The following is a 12,650-nucleotide window of genomic DNA, read 5'->3' as shown; positions in this document are numbered from 1 at the left end:
CTATATCTATTAAAGAAATTAAATCAATAATTAATATCCTTCCCAAAACAGGAAGGATGAGGTCTAGATGACTTCACTGGTTTATTCTATCAAATATTTAAGAAAGAAATCATACCAATTCTTTACAATCTCTTCCAAAAAATAGCAAAGGGAATACTACCTAATTCATTTTATGAGGCCAGACATTATCCTAATACCAAAACCAGACAAAGACATTACAAGAAAGGAAAGCTACAAACCAATATCTCTTATGAAATAGATGCTAAAATCCTCAATGAAATATTAGCAAATAAAATCCAACAATGCATAAAAGGAACTATACACCATGACCAAGTGGGATTTATTCCAGATAGGCAAGTCTGATTCAACATTCAGAAATCAGTTAATGTAATCTATTGCACCAATAAGGTAAAGAAGAAAAATCATAAGACCATATCAAAAGATGCAGAAAAAAAATCTAACACAATCTAATATCTATTCATGATTAAAAATAAAACACCTCTCAGAAAACTAGGAATAGAGGGGGATACATATCATAATGTATTGGTCAAAACCCATAGAGTATACAATATAAACAGTGAACCCTAAAGTAAACTGTGGGTTTTAGCCCCATCAAATATAACAAAGGTACCACACTAATGCATGATATGAATAATAGGGGAAACTTGTAAGTGGAGGCAGGGGGATGAGGTGAGAAAGCACATGAGAACTCTCTGTGCTTTCTGCTTGGTTTTTCTGTAAACCTAAAACTCTCTGAAAAATAGTTTGTTATTTTTTAAATTTATTTTAGGAGAGAGAGAGCTTGAGCATGGGGTGGAGGGGCAGAAGGAGAAGGAAAGAGAATCTTAAGCAGACTCCACGCTGAGTGGGGAGCCCTAAGCAGGGCTGGATCTCATGACCCCGAGATCACGACCTGAGCCAAAACCAAGAGTTGGACACTTAACTGACTGTGCCATCCCTAGTTTCTTATTCAAAACAAAACAAAACAAATAAAAAAACCCCAACATACTACAAAGTCTCTTTAAATAAATCAGTGTGATTCCAATGCATGAAAAAATAGATCGATGAAATAGAAAAGAAAGTCCAGAAATAAGCTCAAGTACATATGTCAATTTAGTATATGATAAAGGTGGTTATCTCAAATCACTGGAAAAGATGGAACTTTTAAATTAAATTAAATTTTTAATTGAAGTGTAATTAACATACAGTATTATATTAGTTTCTGGTGTACAATATAGCGGTTCAACAATCCTATATATTACTCAGTGTTCATCATGGTAAGTATACTCTTAATCCCCTTTATCTACTTCATCCTTCCCCCTACCCCCCTGTCTTCTGGCCACCACCAGCTTGTTCTCTGTATTTAAGAGACTGGTTTTTTGTTTGTCTCTTTTTTCTTTGTTCGTTCATTTGTTTTGTTTCTTTAATCAAAACATCTGAGTGAGATCATACAGTGTTTATCTTTGACTTAACTTCATTTCCATAATGCCCTCTAGGTATGGATGGATGCTGTTGCAAAGGGCATGATCTCAATCTTTTATTGTTGAGTAATATTCCATGGTATATATATATCACAGAAGAGATGGAACTGTTTAATATATGGTGATGGGACAACTGGATAACCATTTGGAAAAGTTAGATCAACACTTCGTACCATACATAGGAATAAATTCTAAATGCAAAAAGAACAAAATCACACCAGCACTGCAGGAAAAACACGGATGAATGTCTCTACAGATTGGGTATAAGGCAGTGGTTCTCAGTTGCGGATAATTTTTTAAAAAGGTTTTATTTATTTTTTTTAAAGATTTTTATTTATTTATTCGACAGAGATAGAGACAGCCAGTGAGAGAGGGAACACAAGCAGGGGGAGTGGGAGAGGAAGAAGCAGGCTCATAGCGGAGGAGCCTGACGTGGGGCTCGATCCCATAATGCCGGGATCACACCCTGAGCCGAAGGCAGACACCGGGATCACACCCTGAGCCGAAGGCAGACGCTTAACCGCTGTGCCACCCAGGCGCCCCTAAAAAGGTTTTATTTTTATTTTTTACTTCTTGAGAGAGACACAGAGAGAGAGTGAGAGGGAGCACGAGTGGGGGTGGGGGGGAGTGGAGGGGTAAAGGGAGAGGTAGAGAATCTTAAGCAGGTTCCACAGCCAGCGCAGAGCCGAATTCGGGGCTCAATCTCATGACCCTGAGATCATGACCTGAGCTAAAATCAAGATTTGGATGCTTAACCAACCGACCCACGCAGGCAGCCCAGCTGCAGATAATTTTGTCTCCATGGGACACTGAGCAATGTCTGGAGACATTTTCAGTTGCCACAACTATCAGAGTCCTACTGGCATCGAGAGTGGGGATGTCAGGGATGCAGCTAAAGGTCCTGCACTGCACAGGACAGCTCCCCACGCAACAAAGACTGATCCAGCCCAAAGTGTCATTAGAGCAGGGACGGAGATACTCTAGAACAGGCGAGGGCTAGTGACTACTACTTAAAATCCAGATGCAATTTTTAAAAAGTATTGATAAATTTGACTACATAAAAATAAAAATTTTGAAAAGGTTTTATTTTGAATAAATTTAACATCTTCCCCTAAAACTTTGTATTTTGTTTTTTTATCATAATTATGTAATACAAAGAAAGAGTAAAGAATTTTTTCACCAAGTCCTTCATTCGATGCCCCCAGATCCACTCTAATGAGCCATACAAATTTAGCATTTTCTGTGTGGGCCACGATGTGGACAAGTTTGGAACTACTGCTATATATATATCCGTGTTCTTAAATTCTTAACCTAACCTGCCTCTCTGAGTGTCCTCCTTATAATATCTACATTCCTGTGTGTCTATGTGTGTATGACTGTGCATGTGTAGATGTGTCTTGCAAATTTCCAAATACATTTGCTAAAGTAACTATATTTTATGTTTAACATTTATTCAGTGCGAGGCACTGTCCTAAGTGCTTCACGTATGTTAACATATTTAATCATCACCACAAACCTAGGAGATAGGCTCCTTTTTATCCATGCTCACTCTGCTCCCATATCCATTTCTATGTAGCATGAGTGTTTTCAGTTTGTCAATATTCCTTTGTTACTACTGCAAACCCTGCACAAAAAGCCATATGCCCTGTGTGCTTTGGGATATTAAATGTCCCCTTGTTATATTTGTATTAATAACAATTATACATAATGAACATGATATAGAAAACTTCCGACAGGACTACTACTATGGATCTAGCAAACTCTTCTAAAGCAGCTCTGTCCCTACAAAAGCTCCATTAAGAACAAGAATGTTTTCTTTTTTCACACTGAGGCCTATTCTTCTAGACAGACACAATGCAATTATGACAGCGCATGGACTTGGGCCACCCAAATGCAAGAAATACCTGTGTACTGATGTAGAATTTTGACCATCTCCTGTAAGCGGTGGCCCTGAGGGCTGAATTTGAAAATGATGTCATGGTGATGTAAGAAACTGTATAAGCGGTAAAAGATGATTTTGCTGGCTTCAAACGTTGCTTTAACATAAAGATCACGGGTGCTAGAAGAGAAAGCAGGGACAACGTGTCAATGAATGACTTAGATGATGGCGAACAAGTACCTTTTTTTGCTTTCCTGTCACTGACCTGCTTATCTGGCAGTTGGTTTCCTGGCTGAAAGCACATTTCATAAGTATGTCCAGGGTCATCAAGTCGATGTGCTCATAGACCTCCACAACTGTGTCCTGAGGGCTGCAAATCTTCTCCCACTTACCCTGGCACGGGAGGTCAAGATCAACGACATCATCATCATCAAACTTCCTTTATCTGAAAGCTCCTCCCTGACCCTGCGCTTAGGATGTAATGTGGACAGCCCTGGCCTAAATTAAGCAAATGCTTACTTGGCATGAGGAAGGGAAAACTGCACCCAGCCGGGTGAGAAAGAACATGGAGCAAACCAGGTCTGGTACATGGCTGAGTTAAGTATCTTTGGCCTTGCAGTTATTACCATAACTCTGCCTTACAGCAGATCAGAGTCCCAGTAAAACAGACCTGTAATTACAAAGGGTCGCCCCAGGGCTTCCTCCATCTCCAGTCCCCAAATTGCTAAACACCCCACCCCACCATCACTACTGCCAACCACCATAGCCACATTTAAAATAAACTTGGAACATTGTAAAAAAACATTTTCAAGTCAGGGGCACTTGGGTGGCTCAATTGGTTAAGCGTCTGACTCAATTTCGGCTCAGGTCATGATCTCAGGGTTGCGACATCAAGCCCCGCTTAAGGTTCTCTCTCTCTCCCTCTGCCCCTCCCCTCTCTCTTTCTAACAAAACAAAAACAAACACATTTTCTTTTTTCATTTTTTTGTCCCTTAACTCAATGTGGTTTTTTTTTTTATTTTGTTCAGTTAGCCAACATACAGTACATCATTAGTTTTTGATGTAGTGTTCAATGATTCATAAGTTGCGTATAATACCCAGTGCTCCTCACTACACATGCCCTCCTTAATACCCATCGCCCGGTTACCTCATGCCCCCAACCCCTTCCCTTCTGCAACCCTCAGTTTTTTTCCTGGAGTCCAGAGTCTCTCATGGTTTGTCTCCCTCTCTGATTTTTTCCTATTCAGTTTTCCTTCCTTGCCCTGTGGTCCTCTGTGCTATTCCTTAATTGCCACACACGAGTGAAACCATATGATAATTGTCTTTCTCTGCTTGACTTATTTCACTTAGCATGATCCCCTCCAGTTCCATCCATATCGTTGCAAATGGTGGGTAGTCATCCTTTCTGATGCCTGAGTAATATTCCATTGTATATATGGACCACATCTTCTTTATCCATTTTCAATTCAGAAGCGGTGGTCAGAGAGAAGCCATGAAAGGAATAGCTTTGGGGAGTGACTCCCAGTCAAGTGCTCCCTCTGTCCACTTTACTTCTGTGATCTACTCATGACGTGAGATGTTTTGTGGCTGAAACTGCCATAAAGTTCCCTGTTGAAAATATATTTGTCATAATAAGCATTCTTTGTGTAAAACACAAATACATCTGAATGGTTCAAGTCAGATCAACCTACATTTGCTGAGTACCTATGCTGTAGCTAGGGGCTGTTATGCATTTCGAAGTCTCGGAAAAAAAGGCAGAGGTTTTTTTTTTTTTTAAAGCTTTTACCCAAATGTCAACTGTTTATTCAATTGTTTTCATCTTGAATTATGTAAGTTTTACTGAGTAAATAAAGTAAATTTAGAAGAAATGGGAGCAAAGGGGAGGCTCAATGCTGGAGGCACTTGGGCACAGTTCAGCAGAGGGAGGGGCTATGAGTGAGGTCTCAGGCACAGGTGGGACAGAGAAATGAGGAAGACAGAAGCAGTTTTATTTGAACAGAGATAAACCCAGTACCACCACTGGCTAGTCTGCAATTGTGCACAAAGCCGCTCAGCACGAGAATGGAAGGAGCACACCCCTTGCCCCAAGCCCGCTAGCCTTCACCTCTGGTTCTCTGCCAAGAATGAGACACGGGTCTTTTTACCCCAACCAGGGAGACTGAGGTTAAATCTGCTTCTATGAGAACCCAGTCAATCATCTGATAACAGTGGTTCTCTCTTGGGAAAAGTGATGGGCTTGCAAATGAAGGTGGAGGGAAACTTTGGCTTTGTTTGTGGAGTTTGAAGTGTTTCTGATAAAATTTGTATTAACAAATTACTTATCTGACTTTTAAACAAGTACAAATTTTAAAATTCAAAATATACCATGTACAAGTGGAGTTTTGGAATGGAACTCATTTACAAATCAGAGACCACCCTTAGCAATATTCCTCTGCCAACATCCTCCTGCCCCTTTGAAAAGGCTCAAGTCAGCTGCTAATGATGGACCACAAGAAGAAACTCACAGCTGCGACATTAATGTAGATACTATCCTTTGCTAGGGTCTTTGTGACCATCAGGCATGTTCATTCCAATTTCCACACCTTTGTCCATGCTAACTCACTCTGCCTAGAATTAGCCACACCTGTATTAGCCACATAATCAAGTCCAGCTCATATTTCTTCGCAAATCTGAGTCTCCTCTAAATCTGAAGCCACTATAGCTGTTCCTGGTTCCCTCTCCTATCATTTATAGCACTTACCATCTGAATCTCACTACTCAGTACTTGGTTTACTGCCATAGGGTCTCAAAATATATCTAAGTCAGATGACCAGATCTTCATCATTTTTTTATCACCCAAAGAACCAAAGCAAAAGTTTACAATGACGCCTCTTGCTCAGCTGGTAATTGCACATTGGGTAATTTCTAAAGGCATCCCCTTTTGACTTTCACTACCCACTACACATGTTGAATACATTCCCTGTTGGCAGCATTCTGCAACACACTAGAGCACTTCTGTCCCTTCACTTACCAGCATTGTGTTCACAGAATGGGCCATCACCTTGACATATGATTTCAAGATGTTAACATTGAACGCAGGAGTTAGTAGGCGACGGTGCTGGAACCACTTGGGTCCGTCTAGACTCAGCAGTCCTTTTCCTTGAGTAATAAAAAGGACAAAACCTCATGCCATTTTATTAGATGATAAGGAAGGAGAGGTGAGGAACACAGCACCATGGGGTGACCGTGGCACACAGGTGTCATAGCAGAATGGAAATCAGAGCAGTGCTCATATATTAAGTTGGAAGTCAGTTTGATGCTTACATCTGGGATGGGTGTACTTACTATTGTGAGGAAGACCCCAAGTTTTGCAGCCTGATGAGTGTGCCAATCCTGAAATCACCAGCTATTACCTGTGTAGTAGCCGAGTAAGTCACCTAATCTTCCTGAGGCTTGGTTTTTTCAATGATAAAATGTGATAATAAGCATCTACTTCACTGTGTTGCTGAGCAGATTAAATGAAGGTATATACATGAAGCACCTAGACTGGCTTCTAGCTCATGGTAGAAACACAACAAATATTTGTCTCCTCTTGATTCCAAACCAATCCATAAAGTACACTGTGAACACAAAATGTATAAGGAACTAGACCTGAGTATTCACTCTGTCCCCAGATGTCTCCTCCTTGAGCCCTAGTCTGTGCTTTACACCTATAAATGATATGAAATGGAAATACTCATCAAGGCCAATGCTTTACAACCTTCTGTTGCAAGAAAGATCACTAAAGATTTGGCTTTAAAATGACCTTTAAGTTTATTAATATGTAATTTCCATCATTCATTGAAAGCTTACAACATGTCAGGCTTGTGATGCATGGTCCGGTGCTGGTCTAGTGCCAGCCATTACACTAAGTATAGAAAATATGTGCTTCACTTAATCCTCACAATGGCCTAGAGATGTAACACTCATTAGATATTTCCCCCAAAATCACATTCAACTAGTCAGTGGGAGGATTCAAATCCAAGTAGCTCTAAACCCCAAACCTACAGTTTTTTCATTTATTTCCCTCTTTGTCTAACATAAATACCAATCACATGACTAAAAGTCTTAATTTATCTGCTCATGGAATACTGTCGAACCATATTTCAGAGCAAAACTGCACTGGTTTGCAAATGGAAATAGAGGAACTCCAAAAAGAAAGGGGAAGAACCAAGAAAACAAGAGAGAAGAAAAGATAAAATAAAGAATACAGATGTGAGGCTGCACTTTTAAAGACAGAGATGGGACCCATTCGCACACATGTGCCTTGAGAATGAGACTTTTGGGAGAGAAATGGACAAAGAGGGTTCCTAGGAGGTTGTGCTGTGTTGACTTAGCCCTCCCTCTCGATCTTCCCCCTAGATAACTTGTAGTATAGATCTACCACCCTCTTAATGCTTTTGAGCATTCTGATTTGTTTCTTTGGAATGCTCTACCTCATGAGGGGACCTCATGAGGGGACCTCATGTGAGAAAGTGAGTCACCCCGCTCTCTTGCACATACATACCAAGACATGGAATCAAGAACTTGTACAGGTACTTGGACTTGGGATCTGCAGAGTCAAGTAGAGGAAACAAATGACAGCATTAGAGGGAAATTACCAAAGTTGGTGAAATTTCTCTTCGTTTGCCTGCGTTAAGTATAAATAGCAAAGAGAAGCCCAGAGCTCACCCCCTACAGCCTTGGCAGGCCCAGGAAAGCCACAGGTCTTGGCTGAGGAACCAGAGAACAACAAACCCCAGGAGGCAGACAGGAACACAAACTCGGATTCTTCCCTTGCTTACACTTTCTCCAATAGAAATGAGATTGCCTGAGGGTTACCAAGTTTCCAGAACAGAATTTAGGACAATATATTATGCCTTTCCTGGAAGATAGATTAGTGATTAGAGCAGAGGCTGGCAGACCACAGGAAAGGGAGACAAATGTCTCTTGGGGTTCTCGTGAACTCTAACATGGAGGTGTTTTACAGCTCTTGTCCTTTAAGAGGTGAGCAAGAAACAAATCAGGGCTGGGGGCATGGGAAACATGGAGACTTTCAGGGAAAAGCTGTTTTCCTTTATTAGGTTTTATTAAAAGTAATGGAGACAGTGGACAGGGAAGAAAGATTAGAATATAAGATCTTAGTTAAAACTAAGTTAGTTAAAACAAAGATGATCGAGCAAAAACCAGCTATTTTAATTATGTGCTATGAGATGATCCACCACAGATGCCTTGAAAAAGGCTTGCATGGGGGAGTTAGATGACTTGTGCTCCAAAAGGAAACACAGTAGAGAAATATGCAGAAAACAAAAAACAAAATTGGGACCACAATCAAGAGGTTATACTGGCAAATTAATGATCTAGCATTCAGGTTCATGTTGTGAACCAGCAGAGGCAGAGCTAGTTCTGAAGTCCCCTGAAGACTTATGCTCAAGCAGGGGGCTGGGGGTGGGGAGTATTGCTGATGCTCAAGTCACAAAACCAAGAGGCAAAGGAAGCCCTTGGTGATCCAGTGGTGCCAGTCGGGCTTTAAGATACACCCTCAAGGGCCCAAGGGAATCTGAGCTGGACAAGGGACTGGGGGGAGGGATGTGATAATCCCTTTCAGGGTTGGTCAGAAACCTCTCCCCACTTTCTCCAGGTCTCTCTTTCTTTTTTTAATTCCAGGATAGTGAACACAGTGTTATATTAGTTTCAGGTGTACAATGTAGTAATTCAACAATTTCATACATCACCCAGTGCTCATCATAAGTGCACTCCTTAATCCCCATCACCTATTTCATCCACCCCCCCTTTGGTAACCATCATTGTGTCTCTAGGTCTCTTAAAGGCCCAATTCTAATCTTTGCTTTAGGATTTCTTTAGAATCCTGCCTGTGAGTTTTGCATATCACTCCTAGGAGGATTAAGTTCCTGAGATGCATCCCTTTTCTTACCTGTTCTGCCCAGAAATGTCTTTGCGTAGTCTGGGTCATAGATATAAAAAAATGCCTGAAAAGGCCCAACCCAGCAAGGAAAGGCACAATGGTATTTTTCGACAAGCTCCTCAAATTTCTCCATTTTACCATCCTGAAGTAACTGCAGTGAAAAAGAAGAGTGAAGGAAGTTAGAGGAGCCAGACAGTCTGGACTCATCCCCTCTTACAGAGCAAGTGAATCTAGGGCCTGGATAAGATCACACAAACATGCTTTCCTTGGCATTTCCAAGCTTGGAGTATAATTTTTAAAGGATTTATTTATTAATTTGAGAGAGAGAGAGAATTGAGGGGAGAGGCAGAGGGAGAGGGAAAAGGAGAGATTCTCAAGCAGACTCCCTGCTCAGTGTGGAGCCCAACGTGGGGCTCATTCTCACAACCCTGAGATCATGATCTGAGCTGAAACCAAGAGTCAGACACTTAACTGACTATGCCACCCAGGTGCCCTGGAATATAATTTTGTAATGAATATCAGTGTATTTATCTTCTCAATGTAAATGTATGTTGCATCCCCAGAGTAAGTCCCTGTCAAATGACATCTATGGTGAGCTGCTTTCCCAACTGAGAAGGTGAAGAGAGTCGAGTCTGCCTCACCTGCCAACATCACACATTTTGATTAGGAGTGGAGTCTGGAAGCTGAGAAAGATTTTTTTCCTATGTGGGAAGCTAATTGGTAGTAGATTGAACATGACCCATGATCCAGCTCACTATTTCCTCTCCATTTTCCTTTCTCTAGTTATTGAAGAGCGATTCTTTCTTGTGACTTCATTATTATGAAAGCTTTTCCCTAAAAACCTGCCCACTCCATCTACTAAGAAAATCCCATTCTTTTCCCTTACAACAATAGAAGACTCATTTATACAGGTGTGTGAAACTTGAAGCAAGTTTAAATTAAAAACTCTTAGCTTCCAACATTTATAAACCAGATTACAAATGCCACCATCAGAGATGAACTTTTTGCCTTAATAAGCAAGTTACTAATGACTCATTTAAATAGTTCCTCTAAATCACTGACAAGAAGATTCATTTATATCCACTTCTCGTATAAAGTGAGAGTGTGGGGGGCACCTGTATGTGTGTGTCTGGGTGTGCCCAGTGACACATGATCGTGGGGGTCTTGACTTGTGAAGAAACCTGAAGTCTGGCAAGTTCTTCCTTGGGTGACCAATCATATAGAGTTTGACATGTGATTTCTCTTACCCTAAGAAAAGGTGGAAAATTTTGGCTCCCAATTTCCTCTGTTACCAGCTACCACCTTTATCCCATGAAGTGTTCCCTGGAAAGTTTAGGACCCCTAGGAGGTTGAGATTCTTGAAATCTAGCTCCTGAAATGGTACAGACTCATTTTTGCTAAAATTCCCACAATCAAGCCAGTGACAAGCACTCACTGACAATGCAAATGATGTCTCCCAACAAAGCAAATGTTCCTTCATTAATTTGTAAACAATAGACAAGTGAGTATTTATTAAGTGCCTACTATATATGCCAGGCAATAGAGATGCAGGGAAATATAAGACAGGCAAGGTTCTTGCCCTTATGGAAATTATAGTCTAATATGAGGATTATTTCTTTAAGTTAGAAATTGTCATGGACACCCTCAGCCACAAGCATTTGGTTATACTTTTAGTAACTCCTGTCTGGGCAAAAAGGAGAGAAAGCCATTGTGACTCCTGTAATATATGAATTTATATTTCTTCATCCACAGCAGTATCTTAATACATTTGAAAATATGTCTTACATATATTTAGGAAACATTGTTTAGAAACATTCAGAAAATGCTTAGTCTCCAGACAAATAGTAATAGCTAACACTTACAAAACACTAGTATGAACTAGGTGCTGCCAAGATCATGCTTTCCATGATTTATATTGTTTAATCCTTATACCAGGAACCCTATGAAGCAGATATGACTAGAACCTACATTTTACAGATGAGGAAACTGAACCTTAGGGAGGTTAAAGAAAATAGTTCCAGCTGTTCCTTGTGACTATCTAAGTGATGAATTGTCAAAAGAAACATAAAGTATAAAAAAAGGAAGGTAAATAGGTAGAGTTGGTAATATTAGTCAGCTTGATATATCAGCCATCTCTCATCTGTAAAACTCTGATAGAGGCCTCTCTAAAACACAAAAAAATAATTTACTGACAGTCAAGAGGGATCTCATAAAAACCATCTATGAAAAGCCTACAGCAAATATCATTCTCAATGGGGAAAGCTGGAAGCCTTTCCCTTAAGATCAGGAACACGACAAGGATGCCCACTCTCACCACTATTATTCAACATAGTACTAGAAGTCCTTGCAACAGCAATCAGACAACAAAAAGGGATGAAAGGTATCCAAATCGGCAAAGAAGAAATCAAAATGTCTCTCTTCGCAGATGACATGATACTCTATATGGAAAACCCAAAAGAATCCACTCCCAAACTATTAGAAGTTACAGAACAATTCAGTAATGTGGCGGGATACAAAATCAATGCTCAGAAATCAGTTGCATTTCTATACACGAATAATGAGACTGAAGAAAGAGAAATTAGGGAATCCATCCCATTTACAATAGCACCAAAAACCATATGTTACCTTGGAATTAACTTAACCAGAGACGTAAAGGACCTATATTCTAGAAACTATAAATCACTCTTGAAAGACATTGAAGAAGACACAAAAAGATGGAAAAATATTCCATGCTCATGGATTGGAAGAATTAACATAGTTAAAATGTCCATGCTACCCAGAGCAATCTACACTTTCAATGCTATCCCAATCAAAATACCAATGACATTTTTCAAAGAACTGGAACAAACAGTCCTTAAATTTGTATGGAACCAGAAAAGGCCCTGAATCTCCAAGGAACTCTTGAAAAGGAAAAACAAAGCTGGGGGCATCACAATGCCGGATTTCGAGCTGTACTACAAAGCTGTGATCACAAAGACAGCATGGTACTGGCACAAAAACAGACACATAGACCAACAGAACAGAATAGAGAATCCAGAAATGGACCCTCAGCTCTTTGGGCAACTAATCTTTGATAAAGCAGGAAAAAACATCCAATGGAAAAAAGACAGTCTCTTCAGTAAATGGTGCTGGGAAAATTGGACAGCTACATGCAAAAGAATGAAACGTGACCACTCTCTCACACCATACACAAAGATAAACTCCAAATGGATGAAAGGAATCCATCAAAATCCTAGAGGAGAACATAGGCAGCAACCTCTACGACATCGGCCAAAGCAACCTTTTTCATGACACATCTCCAAAGGCAAGAGAAACAAAAGATAAAATGAACTTGTGGGACTTCATCAAGATGAAAAGCTTCTGCACA

At 40.3% G+C, this 12,650-nt stretch overlaps 1 protein-coding gene across 1 annotated transcript in view; it reads right to left on the bottom strand.

Annotated features, from left to right (window-relative positions):
• LOC123793726 (cytochrome P450 4X1) overlaps positions 1–12,650 on the bottom strand; it is a 45,883-nt gene that overhangs the window by 26,357 nt on the left and 6,876 nt on the right. The window contains exons 2-6 of the mRNA XM_045799625.2: positions 9,293–9,434; positions 7,886–7,930; positions 6,371–6,498; positions 3,626–3,753; positions 3,386–3,540 (exon numbers count right to left, since the gene is read on the bottom strand). Coding sequence (XP_045655581.1) covers positions 3,386–3,540; positions 3,626–3,753; positions 6,371–6,498; positions 7,886–7,930; positions 9,293–9,434 — 598 coding nt within the window. The remainder of the gene's footprint in view (positions 1–3,385; positions 3,541–3,625; positions 3,754–6,370; positions 6,499–7,885; positions 7,931–9,292; positions 9,435–12,650) is intronic.

Source organism: Ursus americanus, chromosome 12 (genome assembly GCF_024610735.1).
Source record: "Ursus americanus isolate L20-20 chromosome 12, mUrsAme1.1.p, whole genome shotgun sequence".
NCBI lineage: Eukaryota > Metazoa > Chordata > Mammalia > Carnivora > Ursidae > Ursus > Ursus americanus.
Note: the sequence above shows the minus strand (reverse complement) of the source record. Positions and strands in the feature narration are given on the sequence as shown.